The sequence below is a fragment of the Paramisgurnus dabryanus genome, chromosome 4 (assembly GCF_030506205.2).
Source record: "Paramisgurnus dabryanus chromosome 4, PD_genome_1.1, whole genome shotgun sequence".
Lineage (NCBI taxonomy): Eukaryota > Metazoa > Chordata > Actinopteri > Cypriniformes > Cobitidae > Paramisgurnus > Paramisgurnus dabryanus.
Genome location: NC_133340.1, coordinates 21066070 through 21093345, shown reverse-complemented (window position 1 = coordinate 21093345; position 27276 = coordinate 21066070). Strand labels below are relative to the sequence as shown.

General features: G+C 37.4%; 1 protein-coding gene and 1 long non-coding RNA gene across 2 annotated transcripts in view; one reads left to right on the top strand and one right to left on the bottom strand.

Moving 5' to 3' along the window:
• Positions 1-331: 331 nt before the first annotated feature.
• On the bottom strand, positions 332-2568 carry LOC135760369 (uncharacterized). Its single transcript, XR_010537410.2, has 4 exons — positions 2494-2568; positions 1093-1517; positions 943-1013; positions 332-774 (listed from the first exon to the last, which is right to left on the bottom strand). It is a non-coding gene; the product is annotated as an uncharacterized lncRNA (long non-coding RNA).
• Positions 2569-9117: 6549 nt separating this feature from the next.
• LOC135760440 (adhesion G protein-coupled receptor E1-like) overlaps positions 9118-27276 on the top strand; it is a 37083-nt gene continuing 18924 nt past the window's right edge. The window contains exons 1-10 of the mRNA XM_065274425.2: positions 9118-9145; positions 9371-9748; positions 9835-9891; positions 12355-12729; positions 12894-12931; positions 13970-14032; positions 14121-14295; positions 14418-14537; positions 15249-15424; positions 16580-16744. Of these exons, the coding sequence (XP_065130497.1) occupies positions 9118-9145; positions 9371-9748; positions 9835-9891; positions 12355-12729; positions 12894-12931; positions 13970-14032; positions 14121-14295; positions 14418-14537; positions 15249-15424; positions 16580-16744 (1575 nt within the window). The remainder of the gene's footprint in view (positions 9146-9370; positions 9749-9834; positions 9892-12354; positions 12730-12893; positions 12932-13969; positions 14033-14120; positions 14296-14417; positions 14538-15248; positions 15425-16579; positions 16745-27276) is intronic.

The following is a 27276-nucleotide window of genomic DNA, read 5'->3' as shown; positions in this document are numbered from 1 at the left end:
TGTGATCAGTGTTTGCACTTCAGCCGCTCATTTGCCCAAGTATATATCGCTGCAGCCCGGAGACTGCAGGTAGGAGGACCTTATGCCGCAAGTGGGAGGAGCTTATGCCGCAAGTAGGAGGGATTTCAGAAATGTACAAGTAGGAGGAGTTTACGCTTCAAATGGGACGGTGGTGAAGCCTCTGGAAGTTTGTACAGCCCACTTGCGGCTAAAGCTCCACCCACTTGCTGCTAACCCACCCATTTGCAGCTGGCTCCGACCCGCATGCTCAGACCCCTCGTTTTTTGAGACAGCGCCCCCTGCTGTTTGGAAGACCGTATAACACCCTTATCCAAATGGCATTGAAAACAATAGGATGCAATATTACGGTCTCGTTTTATTTAAAGTTATCCAAATAAATATTTGCATTCCCGGCTTAATGCATGTGCCAAAAAACGAATTGTGTTCTCTGACTAACAATTTACCCAGTAGTTATTTTTTTGAGCGTGGGTGTAATTAAAAGAAAATTACTGATGGAAGGGATACAGTTACAGATTGAACTATCTTTAGAAAAATATTATGTAATATTATATTGCTACAATGTTGTTGTTTTTTTAATTAAAATTCTATTTTTTTTGTTCAGTTCAACCTGTAATGGTCATTAACATCATGCTAACATTACAAAACCTGTTTTTTGATATTTTGAATCCGAAGCTAAACTTAAATAAGAATAGACAAAACACCAATAATAAACAATTCTGTACTTTATTGAACAATCACCTAAACATCATCTTGCTGTAAACAGGAGAAAGCAAACAAAAAAGAAAGAATTGTGTTAGTGACTTTACTTTTCATTTTCAATTGCATTAAAAATAACTCCTCATTTATAAGTCACTTTAGATAAAAGCGTCTGCTAAATGAATAAATGTAAAATAATGTAAATTCATAAGGTAAAATAATTACTTCCTGCAGGTGATTTTTTTTCCTTCTTTTTCTGTCTTTTGGAAACTGCTCTGTCAAATTCCTCGACTTCACTAAAATAAAACATTGCCATTGTCAAAAATGTTGTGTAATAAAAATACTATTTTTTGCAAATACAAATTACAAGCATACCTAGAGTGATAAGAAGGGCCACTGAGGAACACCTGCTCAGCTTCCTGCCAGGATAATGCCTGCATTTCACATAGGCATGGCCTGTCCATATAAACAAATACATCAATTAATTAATATAAAAACATTGCATATATGACAATAATAGAAACAATCCAATTGACAAACATGTTGGGCCTACTTCAGGAAAAAAGAAAACTACAAATAAACTCCACTTCATTCTTGAAGTTCAGTTGAGTTTTTGATTTATAAAGCAGAGCTTTGAGGCATTGAAAAAGAATAGCAATTTTACTGCTGCTCACTGTCCATGTAGACAGGCACACATGGCTTTAGGGGGAACCACTTTGATGGTAGTCAAAATCACTGCAGCATTTGTGACATTTTGGAATTTCTGGAAGTGAGTCCCCCGTTTGAATTGTTATATCCATCTTTAAAAAAGAGAGAGAGAGAGTCAAACTCAAATTCTAATTTTAAGACCACTCCACAGAGTCCATACAAGGAACCCAAACAAAAGGCCAAATGACACATTCTAGCTGACATGTTAATATCATAGGCTGGTTAATAAATAGTGAAGGCATAGTACCTTTGATTATTAGTCAATTGTATGTTGTTAATGGCCGGCAACAACTTAATATCACAGTTAAATTGATATTGATTCATTTTAATACTTACTTTTTTTAAGAGCTCATTTAAGTAAAATTATATACATAAATTATATAAAGTAAAATCATTTTTCCTGCATTAATTAATTTATATAAGTTTAAGTTAATTAATTAAAGTTTAAGGAGAAAAGGTCCGGTAATTAAAAAAATGTCAAATGGTAAATCTGATTAAATTATTAATGATGACATTCTTTGATATTAACACACTTTGGGGTGGTTTCCCGAACAGGGATTAGTTTAAATCAGGACTAGGCCTTAGTTTAATTAGAAAATATAACTAGTTTGATCAAACATGCCTTATTAAAAACATTACTTGTGTACATTTTGAGGCCAAGCAATGGCCACTGATGTATTTTAAGACATAAGTTGTTTTCAGTTTGGGCAGCTCTTATATTTATTTTAGTCTAGGACTAGTAATTCTAGTCCGGGAAACTGCCCCTTAATGTATTTAATTAGTCTACTTTAATGTCAACAAATTTTAATCAAATTTTTACAATGGCTTGTCTACAAAAAGTCCAAGGTTAAAAGCTAACGTTAGCTAGCTATGTTATTTAGCTATAAATGTTTTCGGGTAAAAAAGGCGACAAAAAACATACATTAACGGCTCGAATTTGTTTACAATCTATCTTTACAAATATTAAATGTATAATTTATATGTTGGGTTATCGATTAGCTAAAGTAGTTTGATTAAAAAAAGAATTCGAATGAGTATAATTCGCTTAATAACATTAACGATACTCACGTTTCTTCAAATGTTTATCCGATCCAATTTGATCGCCGTCTCGAAAAACGAGGGGTCTGAGAATGCGGCTCTCTGGGCCGGGGTCTGTAGCTGCAGGCTCCGAGTCTGCAGCTTCATAATATTGGACAAAACTTGCGACCATATTGCTTACGGGAAACGCACCCCTGGTGATTAGAACAAAATACTGGAGAGGACTTTTACTCAATGTTGTTTCAATGGTTTGCATGCTATCTGGGAGTTCATCTGCACAATGCTCCTGAAGTGAGGAAATGTCATGGAAAACTCATGGAAACAGTGAGTTGATTGATAAAACAGGTTTCTTATCAGATATCTCGCCTGCCTGTTCCTTCTTGGGTTAGTTGGAAACCTGCTTTATACTACTTTATTTGAATATACAAAACTAGATTTTTGGAAACTTGTATAGACATTGCACTCATCAAGAGCTTTTGCAAAATAAATAAAAACAAAAGAGAGGAGTGCTGAATGCATCTTTACATTCATAACATTGTATTTTTTCGTAGGTACATCATGCATTTAATTCATTAAGCAGACACTCCAAATGAGGAACATCATAAGCAATTTTTCAAAAGAGCAAGTTTGGTTGCACAAACTCTAAAAATGCTGGATTAATGCTGAGAAAACAGTTTGCATAATGTGATGCAGGTGCAATATAAGACGCTTTTGAAAGAAGATGAATGCGGAGGTTGTGCTCATGCATTAAACACATAACTTCTCTCATGATCATGGAATTGTGTATTTTTATTTTATTTCATAAAAAAATCTTTATAAATGTTTCAATGAATGTTTAAATGTTTTAAAAATTTATTTAAGTTGGATAGTATTACATTTTCTCTAGAATGTGTATGTTACAGTTTTGTTTGTTGCACTTATTTATTTTTCATTATTGATTATTTCTAAATTATTATTAAACACCTTTTCTCAAAGTTTAATGTGGTTTTGTAATGTATTTATTGATTGTGTGTTTTGCCAGCAATGAAAATAGGGGGTTAAAGAAACAGTGTACATGTGTGCCTTTGAGTATGAAGAGAACAGAATGTGGGTGTATATTTCCTTATCATGGTTTGATGAACAGATAACTGTACTGCAAACACTCTTGACACAACAAATATTTACTCATTTTTTGTCCGATTGATGTTGGGTGAAGACCACCAGATTTAAACTCAGGTAAGATTTTGTTTCTACTGATAATAAATGCATGATGAACTACCTACAGCATTTACACACTGAAAAACAAACTTTTTGGTGTAGGAAAATAAATTAGATTAACCCTCATTTTCTACATAGTAATATTAACATTTATTGAGAACTAGATTTTCCTAAGTTTCCTGTGTGGGGATAGTACATTTAAATCAAAAACTTTAGCGCGTTCACTCAGGGCCGGCCCTTGGGGTTATGGGGACTTGGCGAGACCTTGAAAATGGGACCCACAGATGTAAAAAAATTTATAGCAATGCAATTTGACAATGTGAAATTGAAACAGATAAAAATGAAAATGTATATATTTAAGTGTGAAGTGTCACGGAGTGACTTTAAGCTGGCAGAACCAAAATGGCGGAAATAGTTTCGCCCGGACCAACTTCGCTGTAACACCTGGCCGGTTCCGGCCAACTCCGGGCAAACAAATCAAGCGCTATGGAGATCAGGTGTGCTTAGCGAGTGTGGTGATTGGACGTTGTAGGGAAGAGGAGGCCCATAAATAGGGAGTCAAGAAAACCGAAAGGCGAAGTTTATTCCGGCAAGCACCGTGAGTGAGGCGGAGGTTGATTGTGTATTTGGAGAGACGTTCCTGTGTAGATTTGCAGGCTTGGGCGAAATTGAGTTGGAGAATTGGGCTGGAACAGCGACGAAGATAAGTGTTTAATCATTCATTCTGCAGTACTTGTCATTGATTCGACTGTGCAATGTGAAGAGATCTTGTCTGTTGGAAGGACACTGGAAGCGGATCTAAGGGTACAAATTAGCGACAGAAGAAAATGGAGTAATGTGTGGAAACTAGGATTCGGGTGTATGAGACATCGACAATGATGAGGGAAGTATCAAATAGTTAAAGGAACTGTGTCACGTTGGAATTCGTCTTGCTGTTGCCTTACGCTGCATTGTAAGATCCCCTACCTCAACCGATCCACTTCTGTGATACCATCCGGTGGGTGTGTTTGTCTAAATATTGAAGTAGCCTTATCCTGTGTCTCCATCTGCCCCTCTTTGTCTGAAGTTAAGAGGTGTCGCGTCTCTCCTCGCATGTTCACTGAAATATTATCACTCTGAATGAAATTTGTGTGTCCTCTGCTGCCAGTCTGGAGGTCTGAGCCGAGGGCTCTGTGTCGTCGTGGGCCTGTTCCACCATATGCTGAAAAGCCAACGCCAAAGTGGTTGTCGTAAGTCTGTCCGAGAGCGGAAGACTAGGAGTTCGCTGTGGGCATATACGTCTTCTCCAAACACCTGAGTTCCGAAGGGCTAAAGTCCTGCGCATTCGTCCATTCACCGGCCTGTAAGTCAAATCCACCCAAATCTAAAAGCTACTTATCAGTGTACTCACCTGTATACCTCCCTGTATACCTAAAGCTAAAAGCCACTTACCAGTGTACTTACCTGTATGCCCAAAGCCACTTCCCAGTGCACCCACTTGTATACCTCCCTTTACGCCCAAAGCTACTTCCCAGTGCACCCACTTGTATACCTCCCTGTACGCCTAAAAGCTAAAAGCCCAGTGTATGTACCTGTATGCCTCCCTGTATGCCCAAAGCCACTTACCAGAGTATCCACTTGTATATCCCCTTGTACGCCTAAAGCTAAAAGCACAGTGTACTCACCTGTATACCTCCCTGTATGCCCAAAGCTGCAAGCCAGTGTACTTATCTTCTTACTTACCAGTGTACTCACCTGTATACCACCCCATATGCCAAAAGCTGCAAGCCCAGTGTACTTACCTACTTACTTACCAGAGTACTCACCTGTATACTTCCCTGTACGCCCAAAGCTGCAAGCCCAGTGTACACACCTGCTTACTTACCAGAGTACTCACCTGTATCTATCTTACTGAGCCCAGGAAAAGAGGCTAGAAACGTTCACGTGTAGTTCACCTGAGAAACACGGAGAGAGGAAGCTGGAAAGACTTACATGTAGTTCACGTGGGGTCGAAGAGAGAGAGAAATTCAGGAAGACTTACCTGCAGTCCACGTGAAATTGTCAGAAGCGACTCGGATTACCGTTCCCCTCTCCCCTTTCCCTTATTTTTTATTCAATTAACATTGTTAAATTGTATTCCTCTCGTCTGTTTGGTCATTGGGGCATTTTGGGACCTCCTCGGGGTGGAAACTGAGGGAGGAGCGTGACACACGATAGGGGTTGTCCGCTCCGACCTGTGCCAGAAGTTTTTATTAAGTGCAATATATTAAGCAATGTTGTTAAAGTGAAACAGTTGTAGTGCAACAGAGCTACAGTATGTATCAATACAAATATCATGGATATTAATACAAAATAATTATTATAGGGTGTACAGTATTCTGTATACAGTTTTTGACCCTACTATAGTTAATTTCTTGTATCTAAGAATTTTACTATACAGTTTAGTGCAGTAAATTATATAGTATAATAGTCTTTTTTCAGGTGGGTTAATTTAGAAAGGGTGATGGAAATTTTTCTAATGTTTTTAAATTAGTATAGGAATTAAACAATGTAAAGCAGAAAATATGTTTGCCTTGTGATTGCTTTTCTTTCTCTGCTTTTCTCTTTTTCTTTTCAGCATCTAAAAGGTATTGTTTTGATGCCATAGTTTACCCATTACCCATCCAATCCAAAACGTTTCATTTCCAAGCATACGCAATGAGACACACCTCCGCAAGCAGCATCACATCATTAACATTAACCAAATTAGCCCACTCTGTTCTTATTTTGTAATGTTTTATGTCTTTATTTATACTTAGGTTTTGTATTTATTATCATTTTACTATAGATTGTTGTGTGGGGAATTTACCCTGTTGTTCAATCCCTGTGTTTTTTTCACCTACCTTCTTTATGATCTCTATTTTAATCAATAAGGTCCCTGCACATGCAGTGCATACTGCCTGCTGATCGTGTTTATGAGATTTGTGCAATGACAAAATTATTTTTATGCATGGAGGACCCTTGTTTTGTCATGGGGCCCCAGGCAATCACTTATTGCCTGTTGGACGGGCCAGCCCTGCACTGGGACGTAGCACAAGGTCCTGGGCACTATGTATAGCCCCCATTTTTCCATTTTAGTTTTCTACATGATAAATAGATAACTTTTAAAGGGGTCATAACGTGAAAATCAGACTTTTTCCATGTTTAAGTGCTAAAATTGGGTCCCCAGTGCTTCAATCAATCTAGAAAATGTGATAAAGATCAACCCAGTAACTTTGTTTGGGTAAGCCATTTTCTGCAAGCATGTGAAAAATTAGGTCGTTCAGAATTCGTCTGTTTTGTGAGATAGATAGCAAGGCGAATTATAATAATACCGCCCCCTTAATCTGCACTATCCAACCACAGCACTGCCATTTAGTGCAGAGAGAAAGAGAGAGAAAAGAAGGACTTAACAGCACAGTTGAGTTTCAATTACAACAAATCACCATCATTATGATCAGTGTTTGCACTTTATCCGCTCATTTGCATTTTAAATGTCACACCCAAAAATGGCACCCTTTTGTTCAGGCCTACAAAGTGGCAATTTAAAGATGCTATAATTAATTATCTATGTGGTATATTGAGCTAAAACCTCACTTATGCACTCTGAGGACACCAAAGATTTATCTTACATCTTAAAAAAATCTCACAATATGACCCCTTTAGTTTAAGAAGTTTATGCAACCGGCCAAAGGAGTCAGTATTTTACATGGCTCTAATGCTAAGCTTTTTCTTTTGTCTCTAAGGGAACACAACCCCTCATTTTGGATAAAATTTAAAGATACTGGTCTGTCTAAAATGTTGTCCACTTTCATTAAAAGTAAGTTTATTTTTTCTGTCATAATCTGCAATATTTAAAAGTAGTCATATACTAAAACTTATACTAATCAAAAAATATGCAGCACAAAGTTAAAACAACTTGGTTTTGCAAGTCAATTCAACCTATTTTAAGTTTTGGCTTAAAAAGTTGACATAATTTATAAATTCAAGTTACAATTGTTTAACTTATTTTTATACATTAAAGTAACTGAAAATATGTGTTGATTTGACAAAAACACTGCAAATTCTTTATTGTGTAACTTGTTACAAAATAAATCTTACCTCTTTACACACTACACCCCTGAATTTATTCTCTCCATTATATTAACATGGGGTTAAATTTTCCCCAATGCGGGGCCAAGGCCAGCATTAACAAAAAAAGTCAAACCTAGCAAATGGATGGAAATAATAAGCCATCCTTTTAGAGTGCGTTTATCATTGCTAATTACATTTTAATATTTTATATCATAATCAAAATCGCAATACAACTAATTTATATGTATTCCCAGATAGCATGCAACCATTGAAACAATGTTAAAAGCCGTTGATTTGTCAATGTTAATACCATTGAATCAATATCACGTTTGCACCCTCCATTAATATTGAAAAAATATTGGAATTTTAAGGGGGACATATTATGAAAATCTGACTTTTTCCATGTTTAACTGCTACAATTGTGTCCCCAGTGCTTCTATAAACCTAAAACAATTTGAAAAAGATCAACCCAGTAACTTAGTTTTGATAAACCATTCTCTGCAAGCATGTGAAAAAATAGGTCATTGTAATTTGGCTCCTATTGTGATGTCAGAATAAGGTAATACCGCCCCCTTTATCTGCACTATCCAACCACAGCACTGCCATTTAGTGCAGAGAGAAATTGAGAGAGAGAAAATAATTCACAGCACAATTGAGTTTCAATTGCAACAAACCACCATCATTGTGATCAGTGTTTGCACTTCAGCCGCTCATTTGCATTTTAAATGACACACCCAAAACGCCACACTTTTGCTCAGACCTAGATTAAGACTTAGTTTACATCTTAAAAAAATAGAAATTTCTATATTTTTTAATATTAATGGAGGGTGCAAACCTGATATTGATTCAATGCAATTAACATTTACAAATCAACTGTTGTTAACATTGTTTCAATGGTTGCATGCTATCTGGGTTGAGACTCAATGCCTTATTCAAATTATTTTAATATAACTATTAATTACAAAAAAACATTAATTTGATATAAATCAATTCTTAATTTACATGTATATATTATTAATGTTTGTTTGTATTTAATTTCAGATGTTTTTATAGCTCTGTTGACCATCGTCTCTGTTATGCCATGTAAGTGAAACCAGATTTTGATTGTTTTAGTCTAGAGACACTTTTGTTATTACACATAATTTATATTTTCGTACAAACACACATTTTATTTCTGTAGTTCTCAAAATCCATATACTTTACATTGCTGAAATGAAAATATATAGGTTTACCAAATGGTTCAGTGATTAACCATTAAGATCAGTTGGATTTAGTGCTGGTCAAATGTATTTATGCAAATCAGATGAGAAGCGTATCAAAAGTATTGTGAGCATTGCATTGTGAAAGACAGTTACTTCATATGAAAGGTATTTCTTTGATGACACAATGATTAAGTGTGGTGAAAAAAGTGAAGGTATAAATTTGAGTCTTGTACTAAGTCAATTGAACATGTGATTACATGTTTGGAAAAAAATGACTTTTTGATTATCTGCTTTGAGTTTTGTACTAACAGTTGTGAGGTTTTACAACATAATTGTGAAAATAGAAAAAAAAAACTGTAAAACACCTCCATCCACTAGAGGAGCTGTTTTGTTTTAAATTGTGTTATTGTTCAATAAAGAAGACTTTTTCACAACAGATAATCTCTCTGCTGACCCCTGCTACAACTACACTGTGCTGGATGATCCAAGAAGATCCACCAACTATTACTCTTACCCCCCAATATGTGACACCTCTTTCAGTTGGGTCGGCTGGTATCGGCTTTTCCATCATAGTTTGAACGTTCGAATGCCAGAATCATGTGTTACGATACATAGGTGTGATGCTGACATCCCACTGTGGCTAAGTGGTGGACACCCAACCCAAGTCGATGGAGTGGTCACCAGAGATGCTTGTGGTCACTGGAACAATAACTGCTGCTATAACCGGTCACCCATTAGAGTCAAAGCCTGCACAGGCGGTTATTATGTCTATGAGTTTGTTACTCCAACAGTATGCAATAGTGCATACTGTACAGGTAAATACATTTGATTTAAAACTGTCTGTTTGTACATTTGATATTTGTGTTTGTGTTAATTAACTTCAATTTATTAAATCTTGCAGATGTTATGAGTGTTTACTCCACCAACACAACTGTCCTGTCAGCGATCAGCCCAACTGGTAAAGTATAGTGTTATCTATGGTGTTGTGTGAGGGTTACAGGCAGGTTAATGAATAAATGCTTTCTGGATATTTTTTATGTTAGGAATGATGTACACTCAGCCAGTTGTTATCACAGAATAAATCCCAACAGAGAACAGTAATTTCTAGTGGCTTTAAAGGGACACAAGGCAGCATTTTTATGTTAATAAATCATCTTCGTAAGTCGGTATATGGTTAAATGACTAATTACCGAATGAATAAAGACTCTCTCGCCCGCCCCTAACGTCTGTAGGAAGAATACCCCACTTGCAAGTTCACTGTATCCGACCCGGTGTCCTTCAGTCTCGCAAAGTCTCAGATATCGCGAGAAGCAGGATCACTGTACGACAATCAACACAAAGGCAGTCGAGCAAAACATGGCTAGCGATTGTTACAAATGGCAGAGCCATTGCCGTTGCCAAGAAGCAACAAAAACCCCTGACGGAAGACTCCAAGAAAATAAAAAGAGCTTCTGAACTAATATGTACACATTATTAAAGAATTGTGACAGACAGCTTGAAACACAATACTGGTCATAGGGTGTACACCTGGTAAAATGATAATGACAATGACCCCGATCTGAGTTTTTCCGCATATTATATAGTGGTCCAATAGTGGTCCAGTAGCCCTGCCTTTCTTTCACTCTGTACTATCCCAATGCTCAGCAGACTCCTGCCTTTTGGCCCCTTAGCTCCTTCTCATAACTCATGACAACTTGGTGATGCTGTGGCTTTATCTCTATAACATTCCAAGCTGGTACATAAATCCTCCCATGGGTGGTCAAACAGTGTCTTTGTTCTCTAACACATCACACAACTATTTCGCTATCCTTACCAAGGACACCCTTATCTCCTCCAGGCCCAGCTATGGAATAACACATTCATATGCAAGCAACAGAGAGACAACTTAAAACTTGATTCATGTAGACCTTAACCATGAAACATATTAAAAGCATACTATATTATACTAATCTGTAAGATAAAACACTCAAAATTTCTCTACCATAATACACATACACATACACATACACATACACATACACATACACATACACATACACATACACATACACATACACATACACATACACATACACATACACATACACATACACATACACATACACGCCACTCTTCCCAGACACAGATTTTGGGTGCATCTTCTGGAAGTCATATTTGTCAACCGCATACGTCATAGTTCAACTAAAACAAACACTGATCAGAATAAGGGTGACTTTAAATGAAACAAAATCTAAACCTAAAGTAAGAAAATGACTTTACAAGTAAGGTGTAAAATTCAATTTTTGGTTTAGACAGAGATGGTGAGAGAGAGAGGATAACAAAGCTTTTAATTCTTCTTCATTGTTACTTTTTAACACTCTGTAAGACTGGGACAATATATACATCCAGCAGGGTTTATTTAACTTTGGGGATTTTGCTGCATGAGGACTTCCTGGGGGCTAAGTGAGGGCTGACCATGCAAGGGCCATTGTAGGCTTGTTTGTAGGGCCTGTTCTGGCCCAGATCTGGGCCAGTTATGGGCTATTGTCTGTAATCCAGAACTGGGCCATTGTGGGCCGTCACTCTTCATTGTATGTGGGCCGAGGAAAACTGGTTGTGTGGTTTTTGCGGAACAAAATTGCTATGTGGGTTTGTTTACAAATCTGCAATAACGGACATTGCCCAAATCTCCTTTTTCCTCTGTGCGTCATGTTGTTATACTACCAGAACCGAAAATACATTTTTGTTAGGCTTCTGATTAGCCAAGGTGGCTTTACGATTTGGGTTATGTCACGGTCTGCTGGTTTGCTGCGTTAAAAAATCAGGAGCTTACTCTAGTAGTGACATAATTACAGAATGCGAGCTGAGTCGCAGAAGCCCCTCCCATTACACAAATTTCTGTGTGAATCTCTCAATGACTAGAATTTCACGTGCGGCTTTCACACACAAATGAGCTAGTAAACTCAAAATGTTCAAGCGGCAAACCAGACGTGGTAGACGCGAATCTGACGCCTCAAACGCGGCTGGTGTAAATCCACAGTTAGAGTAAATTGGATACTTAAAGAGGACATATTATGAGATTTTTTTAAGATGTAAACTAAATCTTAATCTAGGTCTGAGCAAAAGTGTGCTGTTTTGGGTGTGTCATTTAAAATGCAAATGAGCGGATGAAGTGCAAACATGGATCACAATGATGGTGGTTTGTTGTAATTGAAACTCAATTGTGCTGTCAATTATTTTTCTCTCTCTCTCTTTCTCTCTGTACTAAATGGCTGTGCTGTGGTTGGATAGTGCAGATTAAGGGGGCGGTATTATTCTAATAAGATATCCTTATGACATCATAATGAAAGCCAAATTTCAATGACCTATTTTTGCTCACACCTACAAAGTGGCAATGCTAACATTTTCATGCAATGGCCCCTTTAATGTTTTTTTTCAACAGATAATCTCTTTGCTGATCCCTGCGACAACTACACTGTGTTGGATGATCCAAGAAGATCCATCAATTATTTCCCCTCCATGTGTGACCTAAATGTCAACTGGGTTGGCTGGTATCGGCTTTTCTATTATAGCCAGAGCTTTCAAATGCCAGAAACATGTGTTGCAACGGATAGATGTGGCACTCAAATCCCACTGTGGTTAAGTGGTGGACACCCAAAACCTGAGGATGGAGTTGTCCTCAGAGATGTTTGTGGTCACTGGAACAATAACTGCTGCTATTATCAGTCTTATCCCATTAGAGTCAAAGCTTGCACAGGCGGTTATTATGTCTATGAGTTTGTTACAACCAAATACAACTGTTCTGCATACTGCGCAGGTAACTATATTACATCCATGCTGGCTGTACGCTGCAAGCACAATAAAAAACATAATACACAGCATTGACAATTGCCCGTGGTGGCCATCATCTTAATTTTCTCATGTACCTTAATATTCATGATTTGTCATAAGTGTGAATAAAATGTATTATTGTGTTCATAGCTTCAGGTTTAAATCAAACACTGCTTGAAAATTACAAGGTAAGTTGACAAAATGCTCTACTAGCTAACTGTAGGTTTAATTCTTTAAATATAATGTGCTTGAAAGCAACAACTAAGCCCCAAGAAGCAGTGGGTTACCAGTGCATTTTATAACAGCTAAGGGCAGCAATGACACAATGGAAATATGATTAAAGACTGTGGTGTTTATTTTCATAAATCAACATTCCTCTAATTTATACATTAACATTTATATTGTGCAACTGTTGAAGTGATGATCAAATATGCTTGGAAGCATGCTTAACTCTTTTCCTGTCAGCATTTTTTTTTTTAAGTTGACACCCAGTTTTAGTTTAATGCCTTACAGAAAAAGGATCTTCTTTAAATAAACATAAAATATCAAATGAAAGGACAGACCCTCTGCTAAAAAAAACTGTTTTATCCTACCTTCATTTGTTCTCTTATCACCTATCAAATTTTCAGCTAAAAGCGGAGATAATTCCATTTTGGTGAAGAACTTTTGTAAGAGATCAGAATCAGAGCCTGATCAAAACTTACACTGTGTTTTTAGTGTTGAGTGAACGCGTTAGTGGTTAAGTTAAGATCGCCACCCAGTGGATAATAGCGGAAATATTTGAGGTAGAAACTGCTCAGGGAACGTTTTCTCTTTATTGACGAGATGACTAAACAAATTTTTTTGCCATTTATCTGGATATCGCCATTAATTAAAAATATGAAAAAAAGACTTTATTTTTGTTTATTTTCATAAATCAGTATGCAGCAACAGTGGTGCAGTGATACTTATGTAATGTGGTCTGAACCGTGGGGTTACCGGGGTATTTTATCACCGCTTAGAACGCATTTCAACCAATCAGAATGAAGAACCAGAATGAAGAACCAGAACTGCATGTTTTATTAAATACATTTTACAATGTCTTTTAGAAACAGTACAAGAAAAAATCTAACTCTGTTCAACAAATACTTTCCTCACATTAGTGCCACAACCATATAGACTGTGATGATAATGTCTGTGCTACACAACCAAAATCCATTAATATGCTGTTATATTCTTATCCACAGGGAACTTCATTGTTACAGAATCTTCTTGACCAAATACAGAATATTACAGTTCTCCCTTTACCAGTAAGTCTATATGAGAAACACGACTAAATTAAATAATGAAATTCTTTTGGAAATATTGGCATTTGTTTATTTTTTCTTACTGCATTAGGATGTGATAGTACTTTTGGACTTGGTGTTTAATACTTCAGAGAAGATGACCTCATCCTTAGGTGACCAGAAGGAACTGGCGTCATATGTTATAAAAGCCAGCGAGAAGCTTGTCTCCATGTTGGTGACTCCAACAAACACCTATGAAAATATCAGTTTTACTATTGAGTCTTTAGGTAAGAGAGACAGATATGACTCAGACTATAATGTCACTAAAATTTAGATAATGTGAAAAATATCCTTTGATGTTTTAGATGAGATAAAAGTTGTCAAATTAATGTTTTTTTTTATAAACCAGAAACACAAATCTTCATGGTTGGACCAAATGCCACCCTAGATAAAATCCCTCAGCTCATCACAAGACATGCTTTAATGGACATTGATCTTTTGGGAATCGCCAAGAACAACTATAAAACAGGTATGCAAAAGAATGACAATGAGTGCGTTTACATGCACAGTCTTACGCCGATTATTCTTAATAAACTGATAACACGTGGGCTCATGTAAACACGTAAAACAGTTTTCCTTTATCAGGGAAAGCCCATAAATGGCGTAAGCAAAAAACGATCGGCACAGGTAGTTTTTTTGCTCATTACGCCGATTTCGTGTGGCATGTAAACACCTTAACCGGCTTTACGGTTTTATCTATGCACTGAAAAAAATACTTTGCTGCCTTAAAATGTTTTGTTAAATCAACTCAGATTTACAAGTCATGTCAACAGAGATGAGTTGTCACAACTTATAAAATATAGTTGAGAGAAGTCAACTTAATTTTATAAGCTATAACAACTCACCTGTATTTATAACAACTCATCTCTAGGTACGATAAATAATAGTAAGTTGAAATGACTTGTAAATCCGAGTTGATTCAACAAAAAATTTTAAGGCAGCAAAGTATTTTTACAGTGTGTGCGCATGTATCTGCGTATGAAAGACATTTTGCCATAGAGCAAACCTGCAGGGCCCTAAGGCTAGACCTAAGTGGGCCCATAAGGGGCCATCGTAGGCTTCCTTGCAGGGATATGATTGGGTGAACTCAACATGGGGGCTCATTGGCTTCACGATGATTACTAACCCTGCGTCCTTGAGAATGTCAGTGAAATGGGATTGTCCTGTGTCTCTGTTGCAGGATCAGTGGCTTTCATGAGCTACACCACAATGGAGGACCTACTGAAACCAGACTTCTTCAACACATCAGATGACACAGTTAAAACCATGATGTCCACTGTCATCTCTGCTACTCTTCCTCAAACCACCAACACAACCCTCACCAAACCAGTCAACTTCACCCTCAAACACATCAGAGTGAGTTACTCTCATTGACTTAATTATCCAAAATATCGCAACTATCCTGTCAATAGAGAGTGACAAGAAGCCCTGCAAGCAAGCCTACAAGGCCTTTATGCTTGGGCCCACTTAGGGCTAACCTTAAGGCCCCGCGCAGGTTTGCTCATTGGAAAAACGTTGGCCCCTTAGCGCTGGCCCTGCACGGGCAGCCCTCACACAGAAAAAAAACACTGCTGGATGTATTGTCCCAATCTTACAGAGAGAAAATAATTGACAGCACAATTGAGTTTCAATTGCAACAAACCACCATCATTGTGATCAGTGTTTGCACTTCATCCGCTCATTTGCATTTTAAAAAACACACCCAAAATGGCACATTTTTGCACACACCAACAAAGTGTCAATTTTAACATGTTGTAATAAATTATCTATATGGTATTTTGAGCTTAAACTTCACGTATGTGCTCTAGGGACACCAAAGATTTATTTGACATCTTAAAAAAGTCTTGTGCCATGGCCCCTTTAAAGCACACACAAAATGGCACAATTTTGCTCACACCTACAAAGTGTCTATTTTAACATGCTATAATACATTATCTATATAATAATAATAATACGTTACATTTATATAGCGCTTTTCTCAGTACTCAAAGCGCTTTACATATGAATGGGGAAATCTCCTCAACCACCACCAATGTGCAGCATCCACCTGGAAGATGCGACAGCAGCCATATTGCACCAGAACGCCCACCACACACCAGCTTATTAGTGGAGAGGAGACAGAGTGATATAGCCATTTAGTATGAGGGATGATAAGTAGGCCAGTGGGCAAGTTTGGCCAGGATGCCGGGGCACATCACTGCTCTTTTTCGAAGGACATCCTGGTATTTTTTATGACCACAGAGAGTCAGGACCTCGGTTTAACGTCTCATCCGAAGGACAGTGCTTTTTTGACAGTATAGTGTCCCCATCACTATACTGGGGTGTTAGGACCCACACAGACCACAGGGTGAGCACCCCCTGCTGGTCTCACTAACACCACTACCAGTTGGTATTTTGAGCTGAAACTTCATATATGTGCTCTGAGGACACCAAAGATTTATTTGACATCTTAAAAATTATTGTGACATGTTCCTTTTAAAGTATTTTTTTAATGTTTTTCTTCATGTAAAGGAGTTTGTATCTGGAGGAAATCTTTCCTGTGTGTACTGGAACATCAGTGAGTGGATTGTAGATGGTTGTTCTGTTGTACAAACCAACAGCAGCCACACTGTGTGTTCATGTCTTCATCTGTCAACATTTGCTCTCATCATGCAAACCAGCAGAATACCAACAAAGGTAAGAGAACTAAACAATGGTGAAATTTATACATTGGGATTCTCACAAGTTCTACTAACCCTCAAAGCATCGTAAACATTTTTGTTACAAATGACAACAAAGCAGTTTTATTATTTTGACATGGTATTTCTTCCAAATGCAGAGAAGAAAACTCAAATAATTTATAAAACACCACTGTTGTCATTTCACTCAGTGGCGGAGCTAGACTTTTAAAACAGGGGTGGCAAAAGGGTGGCAAGGTATTATTTTGGGGGGTCAATATACAAAGTGTTCAATTACACTAAAAATAAATTATTTTCCACAAAATGTATATAGATTAAATTAAAGTTGTTTATTTTTCAAAATGTACACAATTATATATGTATTAAGTATACAGCAAAAATAGAACAACTGGGATCTGTTTGGCCCTGATCTGCATCTGACTTTTGCTTCTTTAGAAAGAAGTTGGTAATATCGCTGTCCCTATAGTTACACACCTCACGAAGACACCAAAATTTTGAACAATTCCAACCCTCTCAGACCCAAGTCACCCAAACTGACGTTTAAAAAGCACGAGGCGCCGAAAAGCGCGCTGTTTACATCCCTGTACTACAGTCATGTGAAAAAATTTGGACACCCCATTACATTTTCTGTTCTTTATTACGAAATATTTACATATCACTGGTTTTCATCTTGTTTTTATTTTTGTCTGGAAAAGAAAGTGATTTAATTGCAGGTAAACAACAAAAACCAACCTAGTTTTACTCATTAAACAAAAGATTGACAAAAATGTGAATTGTCACGAAGGAAAAAGTTAGGACATCCCAACAATTATTCCCACTTATATGGGCTAAAATCACACACAGGTGTATCATAACAAGTAGACATGATTAGAACATTGATATGAGGAGGCTTGCCCTATTTAAATCTACTACATTTGGTTTGGTGTGCTCTTGGCTGTTGATGTGAGAGTGGACACCATATTGAGATAAAAAGAGCTATCCGAGGCCTTCAGACAGAAGATTGTAGAAGCTTATGAGTCTGGAAAGGGATTTAAAAAGATCTCCAAAAACTTTGAGAGTCATTCCACTGTCTGGAAAATAATCAAAGGACATTCAAAGCAACTGTCAACATGCCCAGGTCTGGCCGCCCAAGCAAGTTCACCTCGAGAGCAGACAGCAAGATGCTAAAAGAGGTCACCAAAAACCCTAAAATTTCATCACAGGACCTACAGCAGGCTCTTGCTATTGTTGATGTGAAATTGCATGCCTCTACAATTTAGTAAGAGTTGTAGTTTTTGTGTTTCTCTTTCATTCAGTGATTCTGCTCATTATCAGGTGTCTTCAATAATCAAAAAATCATCACTTAAATGTTCACTTAAGTATCCAATTGACTCTAACACTGGCTGCGTCCGAAAACTCAAGGCAGTGACTCGTTGCCTCGCTGCCTTATGAGGAAATGACTTCGGAGGCATGAAGGCAGCTCAAAGAAAAACTTTTGGACACACTTCAAAGGCAGCATGTTTGAAATATAAAAAGAGAACGCCTTTGTGATAACTAATCACATATTTGAAAACCACAATACTAATTTCTCGCTAGAAATTAAAATGTGTAAAAAGTGAAAATCTACCTTTATTTACAATAAATTTGTGCTCCAGTCGCTTCCTTGGCCGCCATTTTATTTTTTCGAACTCGACCAGGCTCGACCAATCACATTCTTATTGTACGCACACGCATAGGTATCTCAGGAGACAGGAAGTATACCTAACATTGAATCTAAGTTTGACTGTTTGATTTGATATATTTTCACAGGTTGATGATCAGCTGGTGAATCTGTTGAATTTGGTGTTTGTGATCGTAGGTCTGCTATTTAATTGTTTGGCTCTGTTGACTTTTGCTTTCTGTCGATGGAGACCTGGAGTGAACAATGTAGCTCGAATCAACCTCTGCATCAGTCTGCTGTCTGCTCATCTTCTGTTCTTACTCACACAACAATTCATCAATCTCATAAAACCTCACAGGGTGAGAATTATTCATGACATACAGCATCTTTAAATGTGAGCTATAGCTGACTGCAGGCTCTTTGTGTAAGAATGATTTATTATTCAATAATCTTTCAATCTCTTTTTGAACATTATATTTATTGGGTTTTTCCATCAAATAAAATAAAGTAAAACAAAGTACAAAATGAATAATTCTTTCCATATCACAACCCAATATAACACCCCAGACCTCCCTCCCACAATGCCACTGAGAGACCATAAACAAATTAAATATGAAAAAGGAATTTAAAGTCACATGAGGTTTAAGTATTTTGTCCTGCTATTGTTATACCCATATATGAAAGAAAACTGCCCCAGTATTTAACAAACAGGTCTTGACGTTTCTTCAAACAAAATGTTATTTTTTCAAGAGGTACATATGATGATACTTCTGTAGTCCACATAGAAGTAGTAGGTGGTTTAGAGTCCTTCCACCTCAATGTTATGCATTTTATTGCTGCTAAAAGAGCTAGTCTAACAAACCTCAGATTTATCCCCTTGTGTTCATCCAGTAATGAAGTGTCCCCCAATAGGGTAAGCCTGGGCTCCCTGGGAATATTAGTACCGACAACTGTGCCAATGATCTCTAAGACTCCTTCCCAGTATACCTCTAGGTCAGGGCAAGACCACAACATGTGTAAAAGTGTCCCTCTCTGCACTTTACATCTGGGACATAGCTCCGAGTAGGTACTTTTAAAGGTGTGTAGTCTTACTGGGGTATAGTAGACTCTGTGTATTACATTAAATTGGATGAGTTTATGCCGGCTATTGATAGATAAAGTCTGAGCTTTCTCACATATGATTTCCCATTCATTATCATTGAATGAGCACTCCAAGTCCTTCTCCCATTTAGATTTAGCATTGCAAAGATCACCAGCCATCGAATGGGATAGCTTGCTATAGATAAATGATACGAGACCCTTAGGGTTGCTTTTACCAGATAAAATGTCCTCCAGGGGGGAGAGGGGGAGATTGGATAAGCGACCACCTTGCTGAGTTTGAATATAGTGTCTAACTTGTAGATATTTGAAGAAAAATTTTGAAGGGAGATACAATTTCTGTTGTAGCTGCTCGAAAGACATGAGTGTATCCCCCTCATAAAGTTTATCGAAAGTCTGAATACCGCGGCCATACCATTGTTTGGTTATGCCATCTTTAAGGACTGGGGGTAGGAAAAGATTATAATAAAATGCAGTGGATCTAAATAGAGTTTGTTTGCATTTCATCTTTTTCCTAAGGTCTGTACAAATGTTACAGGTACCAACGATCAGAGGATTAGAGGTCAATTTCTTTACGGATTTCAGAGGAATAAAAGGTGTTGCAGCAAGAGTTATACCCTGTACTTGTGTTTCCTCTAATTGTCGCCAGGCCGGAGGAGAGGCGCATTCTGATCTCCAAATCCAAATTGAGCGTAGCTGAGCTGCACAGTAATACAAATAAAAATTGGGTAACTTTAGTCCTCCATTCCGAAATGTCATAAATAATGAATTTAGCTTGACCCGTGGGACTTTTCCTTTCCATAGGAACCTCGAGATAATTCTATTAAGGTCCTTAAAAAAAAACTTTGGTAAAACAGGGGGCAGTGCTTGAAACAAATATAAAAACTTTGGTAATATAGTCATTTTGATAGAATTTACCCGGCCAATTAATGAAATAGGGAGAGATTTCCACCTATCTAAATCCCCTTCTACTCTTTTAAGTAAAGGAACATAGTTTAAGTTATATAACTGAGATAGATCTCTGGATATTTGTAGTCCTAGATATGTGAATTTATCCATATTCCAGGTGAAGGGGAAATTTCTAAGGGGTAATTGAGTAGCAGCTATATTAAGGGGCATGGAGACACTCTTATTTACATTAACTTTATAACCAGATATATTTCCATAATCTTGTAGTAGAGTCGTCAGTGCTGGTATAGAGGAGTTTACATTGATCAAATATAACATGATATCGTCTGCGTATAAAGAAATTACATGCCGAGATTGAAGGGTTGTAAAACCCCTAATGACATCATGCGAGCGGATTGCGATAGCTAAAGGCTCTATTGCTAGGGCAAATAAAAGGGGAGACAGTGGGCAACCCTGTCTCGTGCCCCGCTCCAAGGAAAATAGGGTTGAGATTTCACTATTTGTCTGAATGACTGCTGTTGGGTGATTATAAAGCATCTTAACCATATTAATAAATTTGGGACCAAAATTCATTTTTTGGAGGACTGAAAGCAGATATAGCCACTCGACTCGATCAAAGGCCTTTTCGGCGTCTAAAGAGACGGCAATAACAGGATAGGCCACCTGAGAGGCGGAAAAGATGACATTTAGAAGCCTGCGAACGTTGTCAAATAGGCATCGATTCTGAATAAATCCTGTCTGATCCATATGTACTAACTGTGAAATTACTTTTTCCAGTCTTAAGGCAATAATTTTGGCAAAAACCTTGTAGTCTGAGTTGAGTAGTGAAATTGGCCTATATGAGCCACACAAATAAGGGTCTTTACCAGGTTTAAGCAGGAGAGTTATCATAGCTTGTTCGAGGGAATCTGGTAAACGTTGAGACTCTATAGCCTGCACATACATGTCCTTTAGTGGCCTAATTAATTTGGGTATAAATGCTTTAAAAAAATCTACAGAGAAACCATCCATACCAGGCGACTTGCCAGCAGCTAGGCATGATATGGCCTCTTGTATTTCAACCTCAGTGATTTCCCCCTCTAAACAGTCCCTGGAAACTTCAGTAAGAGATGGTATATCTAAATTGTCCAGGAAGGTGTTTATTGTTACAGTATCCGTACCTTGGGAGGTATATAGCAATTTATAGAATTGCATAAATTCCTGATTAATAAGAATAGGGTCTCTTATAACAGTATTATCAACTCGACGTATTGCATTAATAGACCTCACTGCATCTTCTTTCCGTATTTGCCAGGCCAACAGTTTGCCAATTTTATCTCCTTGCTCATAATATCGCTGTTTGGACCTAAGGAGGGCACATTCTGCTTCTTTAGTGGACAGCATATCATATTCGAGCCGCAATGTATTTAGTTTCTGAAATAATCTTTCAATCTCATCAGGTGTTGTGTGCTGTGATATCAGGCGTTCTTCACTTCTTCTTTCTCTCCTGCTTTGTGTGGATGTTCATTGAAGCTGTGTTGCTCTTCATCTGTGTGACGAACCTATCACAGATCAGCTCCAGACAGAGGGTGGGGCTTAGGAGCAGATTCTTGATTGGATATATAATTCCTCTGGTTATAGTAGGCGTGTCTGCTGGTGTGTTTCCTGATGGTTATGGCAGTGAAAAGTAAGTTTGAAGATTTATATGTGTTATATGTGCAGACATTGGATCAAAATTACCCACACAATTAAAACATACTGATTATTTAATTCTTTACAAGACCTGGGGCCTCATTTATAAAATGCTGCGTAAAAACCATCCTACATTTGATCTTACGATCATTTAACAAAAATGCGTACGTGTGATTCATAAACCGAACGTACGCGCAGAAAACGCGCGTACCTCTTTCAAATCCATAAATCGCAAATGAACTTGAACTTGTGCGCGCAGCCGAGCAGTTTCAGATCTCCGCCTTTAAAAAATGCGTAATTAATGTCAGACATATAAAAGAGCGCGTGTCAATGTTTAAACCCAATTTCAAACAGCAAGAATGGCTTATATTTCCAAAAACCTGCAGCAATCAGACAAGCAAAAGTGCGTACGTCTGCTCAGACCCTGACGTGGCGCTAAGCACTTTTCCACGTCAAAGACAGTTTTTATAAATATGGACTTTGCCGTGGATTTTTGCCTACGCACACTTTACGATCAAATCTGTGCGTACGCACGCTTTATAAATGAGGCCCCTGAAGTTTTTATTGAAACATTAGTGTTTTTCTATAAACAGATGCTGGATTAAAGAGGAAAGACGCTTCATATGGAGTTTTCTGGGACCTGCTTGTTTTATTATTGCAGTATGTTTTAGTTTCAGACCATTGGACTTGTTAAAAAAAATAAAAAATAAAACTAATTTCTTAACTGTGTGTTTTTTTCTGCAGATAAACACGATTCTCTTCATCAGTATCATCATTAGTCTGAGAGCAACTCTCACAAAGCTGAACACTGAAGTTTCACGGACGAAACAAACCAAGTAAATATCATCTTGTTTGAAACATGTTCAAAAGAAAAACACATAAAACACTCTCTCTCTCTCTCTCTCTCTCTCTCTCTCTCTCTCTCTCTCTCTCTCTCTCTCTCTCTCTCTCTCTCTCTCTCTCTCTCCTCTCTCTCTCTCTCTCTCTCTCTCTCTCTCTCTCTCTCTCTCTCTCTCTCTCTCTCCAGGATTATGGTTTTTAAAACTCTGGCCCAGTTTGTAATTTTTGGTTGTTCCTGGATCCTTGGCCCATTCTCTGAAAACAAAAAGGTGGTTGAGATTATCTTCTTGATCTTAAACTCACAGCAAGGAACCTTCATCTTCCTGATCCACTGTGTCCTCAATAATGAGGTATGAATCTTCCTACAATCTTCTTCTACAACTACAACTTACTTGCACCTTCTGAAATCTCTTAATAATGTAACAGGTGTAAAGTGTCACAGTGTTTGCTCTTTATCTGCCCATGCCCATCTAATTAATCCTTTGCACCATCATCTCTTGGTCTTTCTGGTGTCTTTAAGTGCCTCATCTTAAGCCTGGGATACACTACACGATTTTTGCCTGTCCCAGACGAAAGATTGCCATTGTGAAACAATCATCGTAATTTATGTGACCCTTTGTCATGCCGTGAGAGAGGTTCAAAGACGGGCATTTCACCAGTCTTGTGACCAAAGATAGCATATGATAGTTTTCTGAGAGTTTTAGAAATTTAGCATGATCAGCGCACAGTGTGTTTGCTGCTACAACCTGTGAACTGGTATTTGTAGCGCATGCTGATGACCTTGCGTGTGTTGCAGCAGTCACAGTCTACGTTCAATGGAACGTTTAATAGTGTAATCATAGTACAGTCTACATCCTTGTCGTACCCAGATTTAAATGCTCCATTCCGCACAGTGTGATGAAGTCTTACAGGAGTACAAAAATCCTGCAGTTTATCCTAACCCTGAAGACCCTGTCCCGGGTCCAAAATATAAAAATAGGGTCACTTAATATAAAATATTCTTTTAATCTTTAATGGTCCGTCATGGACCCCAGTAACACATATGAGATACTGTTTGAAAGCTTAGAGTCTCTACTTTCTGCAGATATGCATCACTTTGAGATATCTTTTACTGTAAGAAAGTTATTTACACTTAATTTACACTATCACCCCCCCCATAAGTCGTGTACATTTACTATACTGTTCGGGACTCTATTATATCAGATTTCTGTATGAACATTTATTATAATTTTGAATTTGAGAAGGGAAATGAAACAGACTGGGGGGGGGGTTATTTACCATGTTTCCTCATTTTGCCGATGTTAAGTTCAGAGGTGGGTAATCCATGTGCCATGATTAAAAGTCCTCTCCAGTATTTTGTTCCAATCACCTGGATTTGCTAATTAGCACAGTTTTTCAGCAGGAGGTGACCTCCTGGCTCGCGAAGCCTTCAAGGAAGTGCTGCCTGAAAGGCACTCCACGCCCCCGAGCGTTTCAGCCAATCACAGCACTGGTGCTAGATATCGAGCCTTCCGGCAGCTTCTGGCAGTATGAGCTCACCATTGGTCCAGTGAGTAGCGCAGATATGGTAAGATAGGAATGTGACTGTATTTATATTCAGCTCGAATGTTTCGAATGTTTAAGAAACGTGTTTCCACGTTGTCGTGGTGCGACTTTCTTTTTCGTGCCAGTTTCGCGTATTGGTTACTCAATTGTTTTCCCAATTTTCTTACCATTGTAGCTTGGGATTGGGGTTAGAACAACTTTCTGTTACATAAATTGACATCCTAACCAAACTCTAACCCCAAGCAAAAACAGTTTAAAATTCTGACAAATAAAAATATAAACCAATGCTAAACATAACATCCGCATTTATGCCAAACCCAACTTTATCCTCGCATGAAAGCAATTTAAAAATCTGACAAAAACCACAAATCTAACCCCAATCCCAAGCAACAAGGATTTGAAAAAGTGAAAAACAATTGAGTAACCAATACGCGAAAACTGTCACAAAAAAGACAGTCGTGCCACGGACACGTGAAAATGCAGACATACGTCACTTAAAAGCTCGAAACATTCATCTTAACATATCTGCGGTACTCACCTGACCATTGGTGAGCTCAAACTGCCAGAAGCTGCCGGAAGGCTCGATATCTAGCACCAGTACTGTGATTGGCTGAAACGCTCGGGGGCGTGGGGTGCCTTTCAGGCAGCGCTTCCTTGAAGGCTTCGCGAGCCAGGAGCTCACCTCCTGCTTAAAAACTGTGCTAATTAGCAAATCCAGGTGATTGGAACAAAATACTGGAGAGGACTTTTACTCATGGCACATGGATTACCAACCTCTGGTTAAGTTCACTATAACATAATAGGAGGTTAGTGAAATCTATGTAATCTATGTAAAACAGCCCCTTTTGCTCTTCAACGCTTCCTTTTTAAGCTCTTAAAACAAAAACAAAAAAACACAACAAAGATCAACAATCAATTTGAATTTGACTTTGACTTGAATCAGATCTAAGTGTAAATACTTCTGTTTTCAAAGAGTTTGGATTCACTAACATTTAGTTTAGTGGTTGCTTTTTGGATTAGTTTGGATTATGGTTTCCAATTGCCAAGATAAACTAAACATTAAAATAATTATTGACCAATTAATAAATATGTGTGATTGACAAAAAGAGAAAAACATGCATAAATACATATTAAATACAAAATCTTACCACAGAGTACCACAGAATCAAATAAATCTGAATACATGCCACACAAAAAAAAATTATGCACGTTTTGTAAATCAGTAAAATGAGAGAACTTATCAGGGGTCAAAAAAGGAACTAAACATTTAAATGAGTAAAAGCAAAAAAGAAAAGAAGTTACATTTTCTCAACGGACTGATAATCAGATAACAGCTCTATAAATACTTGCTGGTGTTCAGCCGTGTCAGGTGAAGATCGTTATATGTATTGTAACGTACTTTAGGTAAGAATTATTTTTTCTCGCACTAAATGGCAGTGCTGGTTGCATAGTGCAGATTAAGGGGCGGTTTTATTATAATAAGATCCCCTTCTGACATCATAACGGGAGCTTAATTTCAATGGCCTAATTCTTCACGTGCTTGCAAAGAATGGTTTACCAAAACTAAAAGTTACTGAGTTTTTCTTTTTCACATTTTCTAGATTGACTTAGGACTGGGACCCAATTATAGCACTTAAACATGGAAAAGTCAGATTTTCATGATGTGTTCCCTTTAAATAGATGTGCTCACCATGCATCTTGTAGCGATGTCGCCATAGTGCTTTGTTTTTCTCACTTTTGTCCATCTCTTCCATTTGTTGATCAACCCTTTTGGTTTATCTTTTTGAGTGCTTTGTCTAGTTCATCTCTCTCTATCTCTTCACAAAAGAATACATTTATTAAATAATGTTAACTTGACTGAATACTTAATTTCCTGAAACACCACACATACACAAATTAATTTTGCTTCTCTCATTTCATTCCTGTTTAGGTCAGACAGCAGTATATAAAGTGGATGAGTGCTCTTTTTCCGAAGCCTTAAACCTAAAACCATCAAAGATGCCCCCAGAAATAACTAAGGACCAGACTGTTCGCATTCATAAGAACATACTGAAGATCCATTAGTAGATTTTTTTTTATTTATTATGATAAAAAACACTATAGCAGAATCAATGTTTTTTTTTTATATCTCATTTCTAATTTTTCTCATTCTTATTTGAAAATGTATGATCTCTTGATGTCCTATTGAATATTTAGAATAAGTCTTTTATCAGCTGTTTGTTTGGGGAGTTATATTTGTATTGCTTTTATATGTTTATGTATATTGTGTATGGTTACATATATTAGATTGCACATGTGAAAATTTTTTTGAGTACATTTACTATATTGTACAGGACTCAATTATATAAAATTTTTTATAATTTTGAATTTGAGAAGGGAAATGAAAGAGACTGGGGGGGGGGTTATTTACCATGTTTCCTCATAATGCCGATGTTAAGTTCACTATAACACAATAGGAGGTTAGTGAAATCTATGTAATCTATGTAAAACAGCCCCTCTTGCTCTTCAACGGTTCCTTTTTAAGCTCTTAAAAAAATACACAACAAACATTAACAATCAATTTGAATTTGACTAGAATCAGACCTAAGTGTAAATACTTCTGTTTTCAAAGAGTTTGAATTCACTGACATTCAGTTTAGTGGTTGCTTTTTGGATTATGGTTTCCAATTGCCAAGATAAACTAAACATTAAAATAATTCTTGACCAATTAATAAATATGTGTAATTATTGACCAAAAGGGAAAAACATGCATAAATACATATTAAATGCAAAATCAAAAATAAAACTGAGTACCACAGAATAAAATAAATCTGAATGCCACACAAAAA